General features: G+C 40.7%; 1 protein-coding gene across 1 annotated transcript; it reads left to right on the top strand.

Annotated features, from left to right (window-relative positions):
* Nucleotides 1–9,274: 9,274 nt before the first annotated feature.
* ZXDB (zinc finger X-linked duplicated B) lies at nt 9,275–17,981 on the top strand. The gene is given in 2 exon segments (XM_037512326.2): nt 9,275–9,756; nt 9,759–17,981. Coding segments are annotated over 2 exon segments (2,475 nt in total). The 5' UTR covers nt 9,275–9,311; the 3' UTR covers nt 11,789–17,981.
* The last annotated feature ends 5,821 nt before the right edge of the window (nt 17,982–23,802 follow it).

Here is a 23,802-nt window from a genome sequence, read left to right as displayed (position 1 = left end):
GACATACAAGGATTCCAGATAGGAAAAGAAGAAGTCAAACTATCACTATTTGCAGATGATATGATAATATACATAGAGGACCCCAAAAACTCCACAGAAAAACTAATTCAACTCATCAATCAGTTCAGCAAAGTGGCAGGATACAAAATCAACATGCAAAAGTCAGTAGCCTTCCTATACACAAACTAAATCTGAAGAAGAAGAAATCAAAAAAATCATCCCTTTTATTATCAAAACAAAAAATCAAATATTTGGGAATAAATCTAACAAAAGAGGTAAAGGACCTATACAAAGAAAAGTATAAAACACTGTTAAAAGAAATAGAAGAAGACACAAAGAAATGGAAAGACATCCCCTGCTCATGGATTGGAAGAATAAACTTTATTAAAATGGCCATCCTACCAAAAGCAATATACAGAATCAATGCTATTCCAATCAAAATTTCAATGTCATTCTTCAAAGAAATAGAACAATTATTGATGAAATTCATATGGAATTACAAAAAACCCTGAATAGCCAAAGCACTCCTGAAAAAAAAAAAAAAAAGAAGGGAATGGAGGCATCACACTCCCAGACTTCAAACTCTACTACAAAGCCATAATCATCAAAACTGCATGGTATTGAAACAAGAACAGACATACAGACCAATGGAACTGAATAGAAAATCCAGAAATAAACCCACAGATTTATGGTCAACTAATCTTTGACAAAGGAGCAAAGACTATGCATTGGAGCAAAGAAAGTTTGTTCAATAAATGGTGCTGGGAAAACTGGGTTGCTACATGCAAAAGAATCAAGCTTGACCACTGCCTCACACCATACAGAAAAATCAACTCAAAATGGATTAAAGAACTAGACATAAGACCCGAAACCATAAAATGCGTAGATGGAAATATAGGCGAAACACTACGTGATTTGCACATCACAGACATCTTTACAGACATATCACCCAAAGCAGTGATAGTGAAGGCAAAGATAAACAGCTGGGACTACATCAAATTAAAGAGCTTCTGCACAGCAAAAGAGACAATAACAAACACAAAGAGAAACCCCACCAACTAGGAGAACATTTTTGCACACAACACTAATGATAAAGGACTGATCACAAAAATCTGCAAAGAGCTGATGAGACTCAACAACAACAAAGAAAATAATCCTGTCAAAAAATGGGCAGAAGAGCTAAAAAGAAACTTCTCTGAAGAGGAAATGCAAATGGCCAACAGGCATATGAAAAAATGTTCAACATCACTTGTAATCAGGGAAATGCAAATCAAAACTACCATGAGATACCATCTTACACCAGTGAGAATGGCACATATTAAAAAACTAGCAACAACAAATGTTGGCGAGGGTGTGGAGAAAAAGGAACTCTTCTGCACTTTTGGTGGGAGTGCAAACTGGTCCAACCACTATGGAGAGCTGTGTGGAGATTTCTTGACCTACTAAACATAGAGCTTCCATATGATCCAGCAATTCCACTCCCAGGTATTTACCCAAAGGACACAGATACATCAATTCCAAAGAGCACCTGCACCCCTCTGTTTATAGCAGCACTATTTACAATAACTAAGCTTTGGAAACAGCCCCAATGCCCAAAAATATATGACTGGATCAAGAAGATGTGGTACATATACACAATGGAATATTACTCAGCATTCAAAAAAGATAAACACATGCAATTTGCAGCCACATGGATGGCCCTGGAAGGGATCATGCTCAGTGAAATTAGCCAGAAAGAAAAAGAAAAATACCGGATGGTCTCACTCATAGCAGGAATCTAGAAAACTTAAATAAGTGACCAGGAAAATGAGTAAGTATAAGAAAGTGAAAATCAAAATCAACAAAAAACTATGAACCAGAGACACTTTTTGGGGGGTGGGGTGTGGGAGGGGAGGGATTGGGCTCAGAATAGGGGCTTGCAATTGTATGGGGATTATAAAAATAAAATTTGTTATTAAAAAAAATCATTATCAAACCTCTCTGAAGAGGGATGCCAATCATGCTGGTAGAAGGCCCCATGCCCATAGTACCTAACATACTAATCAGGTTGCAATAATATCGTGTATTTGGGAAAATAAATATAAGTCTTGACTCTTAAAAAAAAAAAGAACTAGAAATAAGACCAAAACCAGAAAATACATAGAAGAAAATATAGGCGAAACACTACCTGACATGCACCCCAAAGACATCTTTTGAGACACATCACCCAAAGCAGTGATAGTGAAGGCAAATTTAAACAGCTGGGACTACATCAAATTAAAGAGCTTCTGCACAGCAAAAGAGACAATAACATTTTTGTACTTTTTAAGTGGCCTAAATTTTGTTAAAAATGCTTTCTTCTGCTGGATATTATCTCCATGATGGTAGCTTAACTTTCATGTGTGATTAATCTTCTAGGATTTACTTTAGTTTTTTCATGATTGTAATCCTAAAATCATTGTTTGTTAGCTGCTTGATTTCTGTGTCATTTATATTTGTCTCTGGACTGTAATTCTTGTCTTTGAAATTTTCCACCTTGTGTGCTGAAGCTCTTTGTTTCGTAGGCCTGTGTGTTGCCTTATTTAATTTTTCTCAGTGGGACCCTGTGACTCATTTTGTTTCTTTATCTTCACAGTTTATCTTGGTGGCAGGTAGAGGAGTCAGGGGTAGCAGGAGTGTGAAAATTTGGTCTCAGACTTTGGGGGAGGTCCAATCAAGTCAAACAGTCCTACAACATGTCTTCTTCCCTTGGGTCCAGAACAGGTACTGATCTCGGGACAGAGCCTGAGTTTCGGGGCCTTTTCTACTTGCTCTCTCCCTCTCCATGGTGCACATTGGGTCTCTCTAATTTCAGAACTGCTCAATTCCTGGAGGGAGATGGAATGGGAGTCTTCCATCTGCACTGATGACAGTCAGATTTTCTAAGACTAAATCAAATTTCCCAGCCTCCATGCACATAGAAGTCTGCACTTCACCTTCACTGATAAGACCCTCTGCACAAGGTCTGTGAGCCAGTCTGTGCCCGATCCCATGTTGTTGTTGTTGTGTTGTTGTTGTTGTGTTTCAGCTGACTAGAAAGGCTGACACTCTGATTGCAATTCCCTGTCCTTCACCCTATTCCAACCCCAGTGAGCCACCAGCATCAGAGAAAAACATCCATGTGTCAGTCCCCAAATGCCAGTGATTACCAATGATTTAGTACAACCCTGAGAGCATTATTTAGCGTTTTCAGGGTTACTTAGTGGAGAGGTTTATTAAAACCTCCTATTCCAGATTATGCTAAGCAAAGTAAATCAGAAGAAGAAAGAAAAATGCCAGATGGTTACATTCATGTGTAGAATATAGATAAACAAAACGGAGGGTGAGGGAAAAAAAGCAAAAATAAAACCTAGGATTCTGACTGTAAAATTAAGAACACCAGAAAGGGGAGGAGGAGAGTAAGTGGGGAGGGTGTACCTAATAGATTTTGGTGGAAGATTATTGGTGCCTTGGTACTGGGTGTGGTGTGGTAACAAACATCTAAAGAGATGTGAACATGGGCCTCCCCTGGTGGCGCAGCGGTTCAGCGCTGGGCTGCGAAGCTGCCCGCAGCCTCTGCAGCGCCGGTTCGATCCCTGGCCGCCGGCGAGGGTCCCACATTGCACGCAGACCTCTCCTGCCGTGCCCGCTGCTCCCCTCAGAAGTATATTTCGTCTCTCTGCCTGCTCTGTTCCCTGCTCTGGCTCTGGCGAACTCTCTCACCCTCCCGCGCTTCTGACTGTACCCAATGCTCATATAAATGAATAAATCTTTAAAAAAAATAAAATAAAATAAAGAGATGTGAACTTATACCTCTGAATCATGCACAGAGTTGTAAACCAATGTTACTTCATTAAAAAAAAAAAAACAGCTTGCACACATAAAGAAAAAAAAATCCCCTATTCCATCATATTATGCGTGGAGGCCATTTTTTACTTACATTTTAAAAAGACAGGTTTATTAGGAAAAGGAGAACAAAAAGAAGCACCTGCATAATCACAAGTGGGTAGGAGAGCTGCTGCTGCTTTGCAAAAGGAAAGGGTCTGTGAAAATAAATATCTGCATAGTCGCAGGTGCGCAGGACAGTTGCCTGTTGGTAGATTTTTCATTAATGACTCAATCACCTACTCATGTTTATTCAGACTTTCTGTTTTTTCACAAACCCACATTGCTAAATATGTGTGCTTTTCACCTAGGTCATCCAATTTCTTGGTGTACTGCTTATCTCTAATTCTACTCTGTCTACCCTTTTTATGCAAAATTGGAGTGATAATCCACATTCACTTCTGATTTTAATAATTTGAGTCTTCTTTTAGTTAACTGAGCTAAAGTTTTGTCAAATTTGTGCTTTTCTTAGATCAACTGTCACTGTCATTGATTGACTCTTTTCTAATTTTTTATATTTTATTTCATTCATGTCTGATATAATCTATGATTTCCTTATTTCTGCTGTGTTTTCCATGTTTTAGTCCCTTTGTAAAATGTGTTTCTTGATTTGGGATCTTTATTCACTTTAAAAATAAATGTTTATCACAATAAGTTGTCTTTCATAGTATTGCTTTCATTGCACCCCATTAATTATGATGTGCTGTGGCTTTGACTTTGTTGTCTAAACATATTTTCTAAATTTCATTTTATCTCTTCATTGATCATTATTTGTTTATGAGTAGCTTGATTTCCTCATACTTGTGAATTTTCCAGTTTTACCTTTGCTATAGATTTCTATTTTTATTCCACTTTGGACAGAAACAATTCTTTGCATGATTTCAAACTTTTCAAATTTATTAAGAGCTTTATTACGTTATAACATATGTTCTATTCTGAAGAATGTGCCAAGTGCAGGAAAAAAAAAAGTTCATCATCATTTATCATCTGGGAAATTGAAATGAAAAACTACCATGAGATACCATCTCACACCTGTGGGAATGGACCCTATCAAAAAGACTAGACACAACAAGTGTTGGGTAGGATCTGGAGGAAGAGGAATCCTCTTACAACACTGTAGGTGGGAATGTGGACTGCTCTAGGCTATGGAAAACAATATGGAGGTCTCTCAAAATATTGAAAATAGACCTAACGTATGATACAGGGATTATTCTCCTAGATATCTACCCAAATTATGCAAAAACACTAGTTTGAAAATAAGCAAACATGAAGAAGCATACACAAATATGTGGAATATGCACTCATATGATCATTGTAGTGCTTCTTAAAATAGCTGAGTTATAGAAACAAACGTAGTGACCAAGTACAGAGAAGTGGATTGGAAAACATGTGGTATAAATACACAATGGAATACTACTCAGCTATAGAAAAAGAAGATGCACTCTTGTCATTTGCAACAACAGTGATGGAATTGGGGGAGGGGCATACTGTTAATCAAAATAAGTCAAAAGGGGAAAGACAAATACCAGATGATTTTATTTATATGTGGAATATAGAGACAGCAGGATGAGGGTATAAACAAAGACGACAGGGGGTACAGTGGATTATGGTGGAGGGCTTAGGGGTGCCTTGGTGGTAGATGTGGTGTGGTGACATGCATCTGAGAAGGGGTGATCCTTTGCCTTTGAATCACATACAATATTGTAAACCAATGCTGCCTCAATTTAAAAAAAAAAAAAAGATGTGCCATGTGTTTTTGAGAAAAGTGTGTATTTTTTTGTTGGTGTGTACAGTATTTTCTATATGTCTGTAGATTCCATTATGGCTGAAACCTTCTATAGCCTTATTTATCTTTTGTCTGGTTGCGCCATTGACTAATGAAAGTGGTCTTTTGAAGTTTCCAAACATTACTAAAGAACTGTTTTTTGCTAGTCCTTATTTTTTGAAAAAAGTTTTATTTTTCATTTACTTATTTTTTATTTACTTTTATTTATTTATTTTTTATTTACTTATGCATACAAGAACTGGGTGTGGGGGCAGGATGGGCACAGTGCAGGTTTTCTAAGATTCGAGCAGACTGGGGTAAAGGAGAGTCCTGGAGCCCTCGGTGGGTTTCTCAGGCTTTTATTGAGCTTTTACATGTAGTGCAGCAACCAGGTACACGGCAGGCAGAGATGCAAGTCTTCACTCTGGGCTTCTCTGGTGTTATTTTTCCCCTTACTCTCACCTGCCTCTTCCACTTCTTCCTCTGTTGGTGACTATCTCAATAATCCTCCTATGGCTCACAGAAGTAAACAGCACAACAATGTAACAACTGCAGGTACCCCATCAGGCAGGGCAATCCTAATGGTGGGAGGATAGAAAAGCCTGAAAACCATTTACCTTACACTGGGGTATAGGCCAGAGGGGTGTGTGTGTGTGGGGGGGGGTTTGAGGGGGGTGAGAAGATTCACCAGAGACAGAATGTGGAGCTGAACAGGCGGATCTATTGAAATACAGTGCTGAGGGGAGCAGCGGGTCAGACCTAAGATGCCTGTGGTGCCACGTGGGTTAGCTCCCTGGCCGGGGATCAAACTCATGCCACAGTGGCTGGTGACAACTTGATAGTGCTGAGACTTTAACCCCTGCACCACTAGGGAGGGCCTCTCTCTCTTTTTTTTAAATTAAAATGTCCTATTATGGGAAAATTATAATATATTATTGGGGCACATTAAAGATGCTCTTATTAAAAGGAGAGAGAGACCATACCCATGAATCAAGTATTCAATATTGAAAAAACAGTCAAATTTAAAAGTTAAATAAACACAATTCTATTTAGAATCACTAACAAGTTTTTGGTTGAGTTTTCTGATGTATTGATCATGTAAATGGAGTCAAAATGGGCCAAAGGTAGCCAAGAAACTTTTGAAGAACATGGAAGAAACAATCAGTGTTATTCAAATATCAGGATTGACTATGGACTCTGTAGTAATTAATAGAGATACATGATATTTCACATGGATCGATGAGGCCATTGCACTTATAAGACAGCATAGAAACTAGCCATTACATAGGTAGATGATTTATGACATATGAGGTGCTGCATATCAGTTGGAAAAGGGCAGGCTTTTCAATATGAGGTCCATGGAGACAACTGGATATCCACGTGAAAATAAAAATGTAATGCAACCTTACTCAACACCATACACAACCATGACTTGCATGTGGATTAAGATATCAGTGTGGAAGGTAAGACTCTCCCCGTAAATAATTTTAGAAAACAACACAGATATTATTTTCATGGTCCCAGGGTAGAGACAGATTTCTTAAACCGAAAGTGAATATATCCACAAGGAAAAGAATGGACATTTTTACTATATTATAGCTGAGCTTGTCCATCTACAAAGCACAGCATAAGCAAGTGAAAATGTTAACAGAAGAGTAAGGGGATATTTTGGTCACACACATAAATACCAATGGACTAGTATTTGAAACACATAAACAACTCACTAAATCAGTAAGTACAAGAGAAAATCGAGTAGAAAAATGATTGAAAGTTTGAACTTGACCAGGTCTTTCAGAGAAGAGAAAATTCAAAAGGCTTGAATGAGAATGTGCATGAGAATGTGCAAAAGCTTAATAGTAACAGTCAAAAAACAAACAAACAAACAATATGGCGATACTTGGTGCTGGTCAAGATGTGTAGTAGCAGGACCTCTCTATGCTACTGGCTGGATTGATTGGAAATTATGGAAAACATCTGCATCATTTGGAAAAGCTGAAGATAGGCATACTGTTTGGCCCAGTGACTTTATGTACAGGTGTCCCATGAGAACTACCCAAGAATGTTCACCGCGGCATTGCTCACAATAATAGTCCAAAACCAGAAATGCCGTAGTGCACGTCCACTATTGAACGGTATAATCGTCATCACTTTGCTAAAATCATACACTGGAATGCTAGCCAACAATGGAGACAAATGATCTACAGCTACTATGAACAACATGGTTGAGTCTCTTAAATAAGTATGATGCAGAGTGAAAGAAGCAAGCCATGAAAGGAAGCACACAGGGCGGTTCTGTTTAAGTAATTTCATATAAACTGTATTGTTTAGGGGTGTGTACATAAGTGGTAACACTACAAAGAAAAGCACTGAAAATGTCACAAAGTCTCGATAATGGTAATAGCCATATGGGAAGTTGTGGGCTGTAATGGGGAGCAATACAGTGGCTGGCTGTATTCTGGAAGGCTGTGAATGGTCTATTTCTTGGCCATGGTCTTGGTTACATGGCTATAATCTTTTATAAATTATCAAAACCTGGGCCACCACACTTAAATGCAAGCAGGCACACGGGGATTACTGGACATGGTCAGTTATCTGTGCATTTTTCTCAGGAGAGTCCCTTGCAGTGACTTAGTGTTTAGCCTTAATTTTTAACTGGTACTCACATTTAACTGGTACTCCTCTCCAGAGACTTCCACTGCTAGAGGATCTAGAATAAACTGAGGAAGGTCCTCCTTGGGCAGTGAGATAGGACACGAAATTTACCATGGGGTAGCCAGAGGTGGAAGGGCAAAGTGTTGGTTTAAGTTGTGCACTGTATCGGGAGAACCCAGGAGTTGTTGTGTTTTCCCGATTTCAACATAAGTGGTTTCATCGTCCAGACTTTGCATTTCTAGGCTAAACAGTGGTATTGTGTTTTGGCACTACTTCTTCCTCATTCTGGTCCTGGTTACATGAGTGTTAGCTAAACCTACCTCTGCATCAGTAGGACAAAAATCATTAACTATGTGGCAAATGTTCCTGAGCACCTTACTCAGGTCAGTACTGGATATGGCAGTTCGGTGTGTGCGTGTGTGTGCGTTCGTGCGTATGTGGATGGGGGGCAGGGCATCATTTTTAGTACGAATTACTAGCACTATGGTAGGTAAATATCGACACAGTGCATTCTTTCAGGAATTTCCTGTCATCAGTCTAGCCCAGAAACAAATTTTAACACAGGAAAAGCACTAAGCACCATGCTTAGCACTGGGAGGGGATGGGGTGGCTTACTTTGGTGTATACAGCGTACATGCCAAGTGTGTTTACCCTTTTAAATTGCATTTAGCAGATAGATACCTAGATATCCCAGCACCATTTATGCTGGATTGAGCTGTCATTTCTCTAGTACCTTAGAAGACCTCCTTGATTTCCTAGGAATATTAATCGTGGCACTTATTTACGCATACCGGACACTGCCTCTGGGCTTTCTATTCTGTTCCAGAGACCCGGTACCAGAATATTTAAATCACTGTGGCGTTAAACACGTTTTAATATCTGATAGGGCCAGTTTCTGCGCATTGCACTTTTTTTTTTTTCCCTTTCAGGATCGTGTTCAGGCCCGCGGCAGGGGGCGGGGTCGCGCCTCCTCCGCGGCTCCGGTTCCAGCCCAGGCCTCACGGACGCGGAGATGGAAATCCCGAGGCTGCTCACGGCTCGCGGGACACGACGGGGCGGAGGCGCTGGCAGCCCCGCGGGCGGCGGCCGGGTCCACGGAGGCCCCGACCCGCGGGCTGGCCGGGTCCCCGCGCGCCGCCTCCTGCTGCTCCGGGGCCCCCAAGATGGCGGGCCGGGACCGCGGTGCGAGGAGGCCCGCGCGGCCTCACGGGGCCCGGGCCCGAGCCTGTTGCTTCCGAGGCCTAATCAAGCTGACGGCGGCGGCGGCGGCGGCGGCGGCGGCGGCGGCGGCGGCGGCGGCGGCGACGACTTCTTCCTGGTGCTGCTGGACCCGGTGGGTGGCGACGTGGAGACAGCGGGCTCTGGCCAGGCCTTAGGGCCCGTATGGAGGGAGGAGGCTGAGTCAAGCCCAGGGCTCCAGGGGGGTGAGAGCGGCTCAAACCCCGCGGGCCTGCCTGCGCTGGGCCCCGTTGCTTGTCAGTGGCCCCAGTCCGGGCCCCGATCCCCTCCCCAGGTCTGGGCCCAGCTGCGGCCTTCGCGGGCACCGTCACCATCCACAACCAGGACCTGCTGCTGCGCTTGGAGAACGGCTTCCTCACCCTAGCCACGCCCCCGCCGCCAGCCTGGGAGCCCGGAGTGGCGCCTGCCCTGCAGCCTGGGGGTCTAATCGCTCCGCAAGCAGGGGCCCCGCACGCTGCGCAGCCGGGCGACTGTCCGGACCTGCCTCCCGACCTCCTGTTAGCGGAGCCGGCCGAACCCGCACCCGCCCCGGCGGCGCCTGAAGAGGAGGCGGAGGGCCGGGCCGCCGCTGAGAGTACCCAAGGGCCGCTGGGCCCGGGCCCGGGCCCGGGCGCGGGCGTGGTGCTGTACCTGTGTCCTGAGGCGCAGTGTGGACAAACCTTCGCCAAGAAGCACCAGCTGAAGGTGCACTTGCTGACTCACAGCAGCAGCCAGGGCCAGCGGCCCTTCAAGTGTCCCCTGAGTGGCTGCGGCTGGACCTTCACCACCTCTTACAAGCTTAAGAGACACCTGCAGTCGCACGACAAACTGCGGCCCTTCGGCTGCCCTGCCGACGGCTGTGGCAAGAGCTTCACCACGGTGTACAACCTCAAGGCGCACATGAAGGGCCATGAGCAGGAGAACTCATTTAAGTGCGAGGTGTGCGAGGAGAGTTTCCCCACCCAGGCCAAGCTCAGCGCCCACCAGCGCAGCCACTTTGAGCCTGAGAGGCCCTACCAGTGTGCGTTTTCCGGCTGCAAGAAGACATTTATCACGGTGAGTGCTCTGTTTTCCCATAATCGCGCCCACTTTAGGGAACAGGAACTCTTTTCCTGCTCCTTTCCTGGCTGCAGCAAACAGTACGACAAAGCTTGTCGACTGAAAATTCACCTGAGGAGCCACACGGGCGAGAGACCTTTCCTTTGTGACTTTGATGGCTGTGGCTGGAACTTCACCAGCATGTCTAAGCTCTTACGGCATAAAAGGAAACACGACGATGACCGGAGATTCATGTGTCCTGTGGAAGGCTGTGGGAAATCTTTCACAAGGGCCGAACATCTGAAAGGCCACAGCATAACCCACCTGGGCACAAAGCCTTTTGTGTGCCCAGTGGAAGGCTGCTGTGCCAGGTTCTCTGCTCGAAGCAGCCTCTACATTCACTCCAAGAAACACTTGCAGACTGTGGACACTTGGAAAAGCCGTTGCCCAGTCTCCACTTGTAATAAACTATTCACATCCAAGCACAGCATGAAGACACACATGGCCAAAAGGCACAACCTGGGCCAGGAACTCTTAGCTCAGCTGGAAGCTGCAAATTCTCTTACGCCCAGCAGTGAACTTACCAGCCAGGGACAGAGGGATCTCAGTGATGCAGAGCTAGTGTCTCTCTTCTCTGATGTGCCTAGCAGTAGCTCTGCTGCAGTGCTGGACACCGCATTGGTGAACGCTGGGATCTTGACTATTGATGTGGCTTCTATGAGCTCAACTCTGGCAGGGAACCTCCCTGCTAATAATAATAATAATAATAATAATAATACTGCCTTAGGGCAGGCTGTGGACCCTCGGTCCTTGATGGCCACCAGTGACCTTCCTCAGAGTCTGGATACCTCCCTCTTTTTCGGAACGACTGCCGCGGGTTTTCAGCAGAGCCCCTCAGATGTGGATGATGTCTCCAGTCTAAGTGCAGGGCCATTGGGATCTCTGGGCTCTTTGGCTGTGAAAAACTCCAGTCAAGAGCCCCAAGCTTTGACCCCCAGCAGTAAGCTAACAGGGGACACAGATGCTCTGACTCCTTCAAGCACTCTTTGTGAAAACAGTGTCTCAGAACTACTGACACCAACCAAAGTGGACTGGAACGTAGTGCATCCTGACTCTGACTTCTTTGGACAGGAGCAAGAAACCCAGTTTGGATTCTCCAATCCCCCAGGGAACCATGGTTCTCAGAAAGAAACAGATCTTATCACAGTGACTAGCAGCTCATTTTTGGTATGAACTAACTATTCATTCCTCACCACTTTTATTAATTACACTCAATTTTAAGGATATTCTGGACTGAATGTTTAAAATGCAGTCATTTTTTCATAGGTTTGACAAAGAACAGAGCCCTGGGCTACAAGTTTGGAGATTTAAATTCTGATCTTGAGTCTGGAACTGTCAAGTTGGGTGACCCTGAGCAAGTCACTTAACCTATCTGAGCCTTAATTTCCTTATTTATAAAATAAGGTGTTTCTAATGTCTTTTTCAGCTCTGTACTTTCATGATTTTGTGCTCTTTCTGGAAAAAACTTAGGACATTTTACAGTGATTAACTATTGCATGTGCTTCTAATGTAATGAAAACTGCATTGAGAGTTAATGATCAGAGAACATGAAACTGTTGTTTAACTTTAAAAACTTAATGAAAATTTTACAAAATGCCAAAAGATTTCTAAAATCTAGTCATGAAGCTTGAAAAAATAAGAAAGCTAAGACTATGGGTCGGTTCTTTTTATCTGTTTATCGTTCTATCCTCTGTTTTGATGGAAGGCTGTGTTGTTGTAGAAAGTGCCAAGGCTTTGAGATGACACAGAACCAGAGTGAAATACTGATTTTTGATGTCAAATAAGTGGCCTTACATAAGTTATTTAGTCTCTCTAAGCCTGAGTTCCTTAGCTGTAAAACAGTCATTGTAATGTAAACATGCCTGGTGCATCTTAGACATCTTTTTTTTTTTTTTTTTTTTAATCCCAATAGTTAGTGTTGGACAGAAAATATTACTGTTTTGGAATATTTTAGTGAGCCTTTTCCTGCTTCTCTCATTCCTTCCTCAAAGAGGGGAAATTAGCATAATTTAATATCACGTTTGTGCAGGCAGAAAAGGTTTATGAGGGTTAAGAAGCAAGGAAGAGAATCTCTTTCTTCCACAGACTGAGAAGGATTTTCCTCTACACAATTCTTGTGTGATATTGCCCACATGTATATCTAATGGTAGACCAAATTATAGTGTTTTTGCTCTGCATTCAAAGCCAGCCCATGGAGTGACTATAGAGCCTGGGGTTCCAAGAAAATCGGGAAATCAGTGGGCTAGAGTGAGATTTTTCTCACCCAGAGAGCTCACCTGCCTCCCTTCTCCCAGAGTTGGGATGGGAGGTTTTGCTTGCAGTCTGAGTGAATATTTTCTGTCTTACACGAATATAGCATTTTACAGTTTATGTGGCACTTTCACAACTGTTAAATTTGCTCCTCACAATTGTGTCAGAGTTGTGGCAAAATTTTAACTGTAACACATCAAAACTCATATTAAAATCTACTTAGCTCACTTTACAGATGCATTTTGCTAAGTAACACCCCCCCACACACCCACACACATACACATCTGAAAACAAAAAGGAAGTGTTTTCACCTCTCCCATTCTGTTCTTCTGAGTTTCATAATCACATTTGTTTATGACCAGTAGTTCTGTTCCATTTTAATTGGTGTCGGTTACCTTCTTCCAGCTCTGCTCCCTCTACAACCTACCCTCTAGCATGCCAGTCCTTACCATGATCTCTCTCTCTTTTTTTAAAGATTTATTTTATTTATACAAGAGTCGGGGTACAGGCTAGATGCACGGGAGGGTGAGAGGATTCATCAGATACAGAGCGGGGAGCAGAACAGGCAGACTGACTGAAATACACTGCTGAGGGGAGCAGCGGGCGAGACAGGAGAGGTCTGCCGCGCCATGTGGGGATCATCCTGGCCAGCCGGGAATCGAGCCCACACTGCAGAGACTGTGGACAGCTTCGCAGCACTGCGCTCAACCCGCTGCGCCACCGGGGAAGCCCACCAATGATCTCTTTTTGAAACATTTTAATTAGGCGGGACATTTTGGTCATCACCACCTCTTCAACATTTTCCTCTTGCCCATGTGTTGAGTCACAATAGTCTGAGTGGCACTAAGAAATTATTTTTTGAATTTAGATTTCAATGCGTTTATATATGAATCAAGTGGCAATGGGGACCTTTATGTAAGGTTTTAGTGAGACATGTGCTTCTTTGACTTTTCTAAATTTTCTTCACCATGCATTTATGCTAACAAACTCTATTAGATGCTCTGAAACCTTCTAGCCGCAGTACTGTCTGCATGTAGATGCTGGTGGATAACAGTTATCACGGCACTTTGGCGGTGTACAGTACAGAAATGCATCTGTAGGGTCTCCCCGGTGGCGCAGCGGTTGAGCGCTGGGTTGGGAAGCTGCCCGCAGCCTCTGCAGCGAGGGTCCCACAAAAAAAAAAAAAAAAGGCATCTGTACTGTCTTTCTAATTTTCAAATTGGTGGTACTCATTCAGTGAAAAAGTATACCTGAATTTGTAAATAGAAGAAATCCTTGATTGTTTCTAACCATTTCAACAGTTCTCCCTCAGAACTCTGGTAAGATTTTTAGCCCATTTTACAAACGTTTTCTATTAGTTAAGTCCTTTTCTTAAATAGATTGTTTTTCCTTTCCTAAAGGTAGGAATGCCGAGGCTTGAGGTGAATGTGTAGGTCATGGGCATCTATTAAGATATATAACTCCAAAGATATTTTAAAATCCTGTCACTGTTTCTTTAAGCCCTCAGTTCTATTGCCTCCCATTAAAAACGGTCATAAACTATGCCTTTGTTGTGTTATGGAGAATTGTCAAAGGTCAAATTTCATTTTTGTTGAAGATAAAAATTTTGTAATTGTGGTTTCATGCAGTTTCTTTAGGTCAATTTATTCAAAAGGTTGATCTGTCATTACCATTTTTCCAGCACAGTGGTGTAAATTAGTCAGTCAGAAGTGTGACTACAAGCATAATGGTTACATTTCTGTTGGTGTTTGTTACCTCATTTGCCTTTTGTGCCTCCTCAGTCCTTGGTTTATTTAAATTTTGCTAGTCAAAAATGCAGTAACAGAATGCTTTGCAGGAAGTTTTACATCCAGGGTACTTTGTTGAACGTGTTTGTCATGAGTCAAAAATATGTTTAACTTGTTGTTTTTGCCATTATCTCCTAATATTACATAATTGAAAGCTTTGAGTAGTAGAAGGGAAACTTGATAGAATATGAGAATCAAATTTCCCTGTGGATTAAATGCTTCATCTTCCTATCCAGGAAAAATAAAGTGTTTTCTTATGACAGGGTATTTTTGACACTTTGTCGATTCCAACTTCTTGAAGCATTAACTCCTGTTTGGGAATACTTACACTCCCTTTATAATTAGTAACTAGCAATGAAGTGCTTTGAATAAATTGTTTCTAAGGTCTTTTCAACACTGTGATTCCTTTATTATATGCTTCTTTCCTTGAAAAAAAATTGGGATATCTTGGAGTGATGGTGTTGCATGTGCATTTTTCTCCAAACATGCATAAAATACACATATAATAATATCCATGTACTTGACTCCCAAGTTCATCTATTATCAATTCATGAACAATATTGTTTAGCTAATATACACTTTCTCCTTTTTCTAGTATTTGTTTGAAATAAATGCCAGACATCACATTATTTCATTCATAAATAATCAATATGTAGTAGTATAATATATGGGCTATTTTTATAAAAAGATAAAATTCCATTATATTTAAAGTTAATAATAATTCCTTACTACCAGTAAATGTCTTGTGAAGATTCAAAGTTCCAGTTGTCTCTAAATGCTACTTCTTTTAATATTTTAGATCCAAATAAGTCTCTTATTACATGTCTTTTTAATCTGTTTCCCCTTCTTTCCTTGAAAATTTTATTCATTTGAAGAAATGAGGTTGCTTCACATGTAGTGTTTGCCACAGTCTATGAATTTTTTTACACAGGTTACTACATTTACTTAAGAATGTTCCTTCTTCCTTTATTCCCTTGATTTGGTGGTTGTATTTAGAGACTTGATAATATTGGAAATATGATATTTTGAGCAGGAATCTTTCATAAGTTTTGTTGCCTTTTGTTAGCTGGCACATACATGTCTGGTTTTCTCTTGTGATATTTGCAGCTGTTGCTGATCAATGCATTAATTCATAGTTAGCTGTGTTTCAATATCAGGAATTGTTCATGAGAGAATTGCTATGAAATGAAGAATTCTGTTTAAGTCACTTATAAAAGTTTAATAGAACTAACATTTAATGCTAAAATATTTTCTCAAATTATGATAGAACCCACAAGAAAAAAAAAAGCAAAAGAAAATGTGTTGACTTGACTGTTCTCACCATTTATTTTCCTTAACTGCTTTTGACAAAAATTGCCAGCCAAGACTTTACATGAAAAAGATGCACAGATTTGTATTCAATAAGTGATGTCGCATTAGTCTCATTAGGCCTCAGTTTCCTAGTTGTCAGATGGCCGGCAATGCACACATATGCCTAACATACCTTAGACATTTCTACTTATTAATTTGTAAAGAAAAATATTGTGTGCTTTGGCACATTTTTATTTATTTGTATAATCCTTTTACCTTCTCAGCCCTTACTACTATAAGGCAGAAATTTGTACAATTTAATCCTATTAATGTGCAAATAGTAAGATGTGTGAGGGTTAGGGTGAGGCAGGAATTTTTGTGGGAAAATGCCATGAGTGGAGAAATTGTTCTTATGTAAATCTGAATCCCTTTCCATTAGATCAATTTGTTTCCATCTTTGCTCAGCTTCCAGAGTCAGAGGTTACCTTGACTATGGCATCTGGTTGCATGAAAACAGGAAAATGAAACAGCGATTTCTACCTCTTTTGGAAGGAAAGATTGAACTTGCCCCCACTTTGGGTCAACTCTGTTTGGCTGGGCATTTGCCAGGTTAATCTTGGGAATTTTATTGGGAAACTATTATTCAAAATCCTTGTTTTCTAGCTCCCTCAGTACCACTCCTACGCTAATTCTATTGAAAAGCTATCACACTAAAAAAAAAAAAAAGTTGAATTCAATATCGCATAAACTATTTGTCTTACATGCATGTAGCATTTTGTGAAACATCTTCATAACTAGTATCTTATTAGTTATTCAAAATAACCTTTTGTGGCAGTTTTTCAAAACTCTGAGCTATGACTGGTGTGACAATATAGCCAACGCACATTCCAAGTGGGCTTTGGCTAGTAACTGACTATATGTATTTTATAGCAAAGATGAGAAATTCTTTTCTCCTCTCCCTTTTCACCATCCAAATTCCATGATTCATTTGTGTCATAACCAATTTTAGTTTTCCATTTTAATAGGTTTCTGTTCCTTTCTCCCTACTCTACTCCCTTGAATGTGCATTTTGGTCCTTGCCATGCATTTCCTTTTTTTTATTTTTAATGGATTTGTGGCTTCCTGATGCTCTATGTGAGACCTTTTCATGACCCATTTATTTCCAAAAACATTTACAGAGTCTACACTGCAGTTCTTGTGTACATTAAGAAGTTATTTTCTAAGATTAAATAGTACTATGTGTATACATTACTCAGATGATAAAATATTTTATATACTGTTCATATGAAAAGTGGATTTCTGTTCCAGTATTTGCTTTTTACAAAAGTTTTTGCACAGGAGTTCTGCTAATAATCTCATTTTATCTAGTATAGTAGTCCAGCAGTGTTTGCATGTGAATGTCTTGAATGACAGTTATAGTACTTTGGCAGTGCACTAAAAATTTGCCACTTTGTTTCTGTACTGTGTGGGGGATATACACAGGCACATACATATTTTTAAAGTGGTTGTATTCATTTTGTGGAAAACAAAAAGGTATAATTTTGTAAATCAGAGAAATGTTCAGAATTTCATTGTGTCTTTTCATATAGCAGTTTTCTCTTTGTTTTAGAAATGTTTATATTCATAAAGTGTATTTCAGAAATACTGTCATTCGTTATGGCCACTGTTTTTCATGTCTGGCAGATACATGTCGAGGATTGAAATGAACACACAATTAGTGAACATCAAATAAATTATTTAAACATGAAGTGAATTTAATTGGTGAATTAATTTTAAAATCCCTTAAGCTAATTTTCTTCTGTAAGCACAAATCAAATATTCAAGGGATACCCTCTCTCTGGTCTCAAAAAAGTGCAAGCTAAAGAGCAAGACACAGCTGTACTGGACGATCTTGTGAAGAAGCTGTGTCAGCAACAATAAAAAGTTGTTTCAGAGCAAATCAGCAACTTCAAAAACAACAGACATTGAGGCTTATGGCATTGGTAAAGCTTGTAGAACCCATAAGATAAGGCTCTAAATAGATACTGTAAATTTTAACATTTGTTTTTCTCAATACATAGATAACATCCAAAAGACACATTAACCAAAAGTCTTCCCAGATTTCTCAGTGAGAATGCTTAAAAATGTAAAATGTTTCCCTTGCAGATTGTATAACATTTTCATTTTAAGTCTCAAAATTTAAGTAGCTATCCCAGAGCTATTTGGATGCTGTACTGGGGCTCAGTTCCTCAGTCTTGATTCTTTAATAACTTCATTTACTTATACTTGGCTTAATTTATATAAGTCAAGAAATGGCAACTCTACAGATGGGACACAGAAACATTGATTAAACCAGCAGTGAGGAGACTGGGTGGCTTGATACCAGCAAGGGCCCCTTGAGCTCATCTGGCTCCTCAGAGCTCAAGATGTGGTGACTAGTGAGTACCCATGGGTCTCAGACCTCCCAGTTTGGTTGATGGTCCTTGAGTTTTCTAAAGAATTATATTTGTACCAGATGGGACAAGAAATCCTCTGCTGGAGAGCAGAAATGGAGATTCCAGTTTCCAATTTGGCACTGACATGTATTTGTCCTGGATGGGATAGGAAATCCTTGCTAAGGTGAAAGAAAGGGAATTACAATATCCAGTTTGGAAATCTGGCTTCATTGAAAAGAACTAAAGGCAGGGTTGTTGCTTGGCGGTTGTTACATTCTCCTTAATCAACTAAGACAAGATTTGCTCAGAATTCAAAATCAAGATATGAAAAAGCCTCTTTCAAAGATAAAGGAGAGGGACTCCCCTGTGGCGCAGCGGTTGAGCGCTGGGTTGCCAAGCTGCCCGCAGCCTCTGCAGCACTGGTTCAATCCCCGGCCGCAGGGCTAGGGTCCCACATGGCACTCAGATCTCTCCTGCCACCCGCTGCTCCCCTCAGCAGTGTACTTCGGTCTTTCTGCCTGTTCTGCTCCCTGCTCTGGCTCTGGTGAATTCTCTCACCCTCCCGTGCTTCTGACTGTACCCATTGTTTGTATAAATAAATAAATAAATCTTTAAAAAAAATGTAAAGGAGAAGTATTCCCTCTGACATATTCAGACCTGTAGCAGGCCTGTAGGGAAAACATTTATAAATATCTTTGTGCTTGTACGTGGAGAGAATGATAAAATGTTTGATCTTTTGTCTCCAGAGTCCCAATAATTGCTTTAAGCAGTTGTTAGATACGCTGGAAGACATACAGGCTAAACCAGTCCTCCAGTCACACTGAAAGAAGCTAGGCTATAGTCAAATGAGCAAACTTTGAGTTCACTTCAATCATGGAAAATAAGACCAAAACCCCCCAAATGAGGAATGCCAGAACTAACAAACAACCCTGCAAGTTTTATGTACAACATTTATGGGGAGAATATTTACAAGTGGGGGTAATTCCTCTTCAATGGGGGGAAATAACTAAAAGTGTCTTTCTTTGAAGTGGCCCAAGTGGGGCACTTATTAATTGCAAAAATTAGTTTGCCTATGTAGCTAGAACAAGCTAGCTGAAAAATAGAACAGGAAATTTGTTTTGAATGGTACCTATCCTTCTCCAGAGGTTAGGAGAGAGAAATTAGAGAACTAGAAATAGTCATTATCCATATCAGGAGAAAACAATATCTAGTACAGAAAGAAAAGTTGCAATATTCTTAGACTATGCCCCTTGGACCAACGTAGAACCAAGAACTCTAAAGAATTCCCTGACCCCTTTGAGCATCCAGCACAATTCATGAGAGAATGTCTTTTTTTCTTTTTTTAGTCAAAGTCTAAGAGTACATTTTATTTTATTTTATTTTAACGAAACACCATGATTTTACATATGTGTTAATTTTGTCACAATATAGGATTTCTCCCCTCAGATGAGGTTACCATAGTTCTCCCACCACCAAAGCACCCATTGTCCTCCATCATAGTCCATTGTGCTCTCTCTACTTTTTTCTGCCCTCCTCCTATCTTCCCATTCCTGGATGTCTCAGATCTATAGTCAGCTTACAAGGGCTGGTTTTATTTATTATTTTTTAAAGCTTTCTCAACAAAATCTCAATTTATTTCCTGAGCATTACTAGGGTGAGGAATTGTCATGCCTTTCTCAGCAAGGTTGTTTCCACAAAATTGTAGAATGTGTTTTAAATGTTCCTGTTTTTTTGTTTGTTTGTTTTTGTTTTTGTTTTTGTTTTTGTTTTGAGAGGCCTGGTTGCTTTGCGTTGATCCTGTGGGATGACTTAAAGCACTCTGGTATGCCTAAAAAGGAGGTCAGTGCAAACTAGGGAAAATCATCTTCTGTTATAAAGCAGGGGTTGGAGCACTAGGGCCCACAGACCAGTTAGCCTCACCACTTGTCTTTGTGTGGCCTGTTAGCTAAGAATGGTTTTACATTTTTAAATGGTTGAAAAAAATCAAAACAAGAATATTTCATGGCATGTGAAAATGATATCCAATCCAAATTCCAGTGTCCATTAGGGCTGGTTTTAAAGTTTGCTATGTCTGATCCTTTGTTTGCTTTCTCTATATTCCACATATACCTTTCTCCTTCTGGCTCATCTATGTTGCTGAAAATGGTATGAGTTTATCTATCTATCTATCATCTATCTATCTATCTATCTATCTATCTATCTATCTATCTATCTATCATCTATCATCTACCTATTTTTGATCACTGAGTGATATTCCATTGTGTATATGTACCACATCTTCTTGGTCCACTGATCTATTCTGTGGCATTTATGTTTCCATATTTTGGCTACTGTAAATAATGCTGCTAAAAACATAGGAGTGCAGATTTCCTTTCACTTGAGTGTTTTTGCATTCTTTGGGTAGATACCTAGGAGTAGAATTGCTGGGATATATTAAAGATCCATTTTTAGTCTTTTGAGAAACTTCCATACTTCTTTTCTTTTTTTTAAATATTTATTTATTTATTTTATACAAGCATTGGGTACAGTCAGAAGCGCGGGAGGGTGAGAGAATTCACCAGTCAGAGCAGAGAGTAGAGCAGGCAGACTGACGAAGTACACTGCTGAAGGGAGCAGCAACGGGCGGCAGGAGAGGTCTGCGCCATGTGAGACCCTCCTCCGGTGGCCAGGGAGCAGCCAGGGATTGAACCGGTGCTGCAGAGGCTGCGGGCAGCTTTGCAACCCAGCGCTCAACCGCTGCGCCACGGGGGAGGCCCTCCATACTTCTTTTCATAGGAGATGGCCCTGTCTACATTCCCACCCACAATGTAAGAAGGTTCCTTTTTCTCCAAACCCTCATGAATGAGTTTGAACTCATCCTAGGGATTTATAAGCCTTGGGATTTCTGATCTTTGCCAACTAATTCACATATTAATTTTCAAGGCAAAAGGTAAAGAATGGATAGAAAAGGCAGAATGGGAACAACCAATGTATGATATCAAAAAGCAAAGGTGCAAGGACCTGGGAAGGGATCTTGAAAAATAAATGACAAATGTTTTTCCCAGAACTGCAAATTGGTCCAGAATTCAAAATTATCAGCACAGCAAAATTGAGCCCATTGCCAAGTTATTTGAGGAAACATGGCTAAAGTCTTTTCTGGTCTGACACGAGTCATTCAATTCCCAGCTAAATGATCCACTGATCATCCAGGCAGTCCTGCACTGCAGTACGTTGTGAACCACTCCCAAGTTGTTTTCCCTCTCCAACTCCCATTCTTTTAACCTCAATTCCACAGTCATATTTCTGGGGTTTGTCATTGGTCTGGTTTTCTCTCCCTTTGTTTCGTTCTCTATGATGCAAAATAGGTGAAACCATCCAGTATTTTTCTTTCTCCTTTTGACTTATCTCACCTAGCATATTCCCCTCCAGTCCATTCATGTTGTTGAAAATGGCAAGAATTCATTTCTTTTTTTTAAAGTTGAGTAGAATTCCACCGTATATATATACCATATTTTTGTAATCCACTCATCTGTTCTTGAGCACTTAGGTTGTTTACATACCTTGACTGTTGTGATAAGGGCTGCAATGAACATAAGAGTGCACATATCCCTTCCAACTAGTGGTTTTGTATTCTTTGAATGGATACTTAGGACTCCAATCACTGGATCATATAGTAGATGTATTTTTAATATTTTAAAAAACCTCCATACAGTTTCCAAAGGGGCCAGTCCAGTCAATTTCCACCAATGGTATATGAGGTTTCCTTTTTCTCCACACCCTCAACCCAACATTTGTGTTTCTGGTCACTTTGATAGGGGCCATTCTAACAGATGTGATATGATATCTCATTATGCTTTTGATATGTATTTCCTGATGCGGAGTATTGTTTCATGTACTTTTAATTTTTTAAGGTTGATTTATTTATGCATACAAGTTCTGGGGTGTAAGCCAGAGGTGCGGGGAGGTGAGAGGATTGACCAGAGAGAGTGGGGAGCAGAACAGGCAGACTGACTGAAATACACTGCTGAGGGGAGCAGCGTGTGAGGCAGGAGAGGTCTGCTCACCATGTGGATTGCTCCCTGGCCAGCCAGGGATGGAATTTATGCTGCAGTGGCTGGTGATAGCTTGATAGCATTGTCTTTAAGCCCTCTGCCACCAGGGTGGCCCTCTTTCATGTGTTTGTGGGCCAAATGTGTGTCTTCTTTGGGAAAGTGTCTCTTTAATTCTTCTGCCCATTTTGTGTTTTGGTTATTTGTTTCATTTTTGTTGAGTTTTATGAGATCTTTATGTATCTTGGATATCAGCCCTTGTCAGATGTAAGTTGTGCAAGTATTTTATCCCATTCACTTGCTTGTCTTTATGTTTTACTGATAGTTTCTTTTGCTGTTCAGAAGTAATTTCTTTTGACATAGTCCCATTTATTTATATTCACTTTTGTTTCTCTTGCCTTTGGAGATGAGTCCATAAAGACATCTCCTGAAGCCAGTGCCATGGAGTGTTTCGGCTGTGATTTCCACAATGTTTTTTGTGGCTTTGGATCTTTACATTCATGATCTGGATTCATTTTGAGTTACATTTTGTACAAGCTATGAGATGGTGGTCTAGTTTCACTCTTTTTCATGTGGTTAGATAGTTTTCCTAATACTGTTTGGTTTAGGAGTTTTGCTCATCAGGAAAATTGGTCTGTATTTTAATTTGTGTGTGTGTCTTTGTCTGGTTTTGGCATCAAGGTAATGTTGGTCTCAAATATGTTTGGAAGCATTTTTCTTCTCTCAGTCTTTGGGAAGAGTTTGAGAATGGTTGCTAATAGTCCATCTTTGAATGTTTGGCAGAACTTACTAGCCATGTGGGTCCAGGTTTTTGTTTCGGGGGGGACTTTTGATTACTGTTTCAATGTCTTACTTGTGATTGGTATGTTCAGTTTTTCAATTTCTTCCTGATTCAGTCTCAGTGGGTTGTAATATTTCTAAGAATTTGTCCATTTCATCTAGAGTATTCAATTTCTTGGCATATAGAAGTTTATAGTAATCTCTTATTGATCCTCTGTATTTCTGAAATGTCTGATGTAACTTCTACTCCATTTCTGATTCTATTTTCTTAGAATTTTCTACCTTTCTTCTTAGTGATTCTAACTAGAAGTTTGCCTATTTTTCTTTTTTTGTAAAACAACTTTTGGTTTCATCGATGCCGCGGACCAGCACAGCAGTAGGCAGTAGACGATGAGGCCACCTCAGGGTTGAGAGAAGCGTGCAGGGTGGTCAGGGCTTCGGCGAAAGAAATGACAAACAGACACACTTCAAGAGTGAAAATCTGAGTGTAATTTTCTCTAAATTTGTACAATTTAATCCTATTAATGTGCGAATAGTAAGATGTGTGAGGGTTAGGGTGAGGCAGGAATTTTTGTGGGAAAATGCCATGAGTGGAGAAATTGTTCTTATGTAAATCTGAATCATCCCCCCCCCCCCCC

Source organism: Talpa occidentalis, unplaced genomic scaffold, assembly GCF_014898055.3.
Source record: "Talpa occidentalis isolate TD23 unplaced genomic scaffold, MPIMG_talOcc4v2.1 talOcc4.15, whole genome shotgun sequence".
NCBI lineage: Eukaryota > Metazoa > Chordata > Mammalia > Eulipotyphla > Talpidae > Talpa > Talpa occidentalis.
The sequence above is the reverse complement of the archived record's forward strand: the minus strand, read 5'-3'. Positions and strand labels throughout refer to the sequence as shown.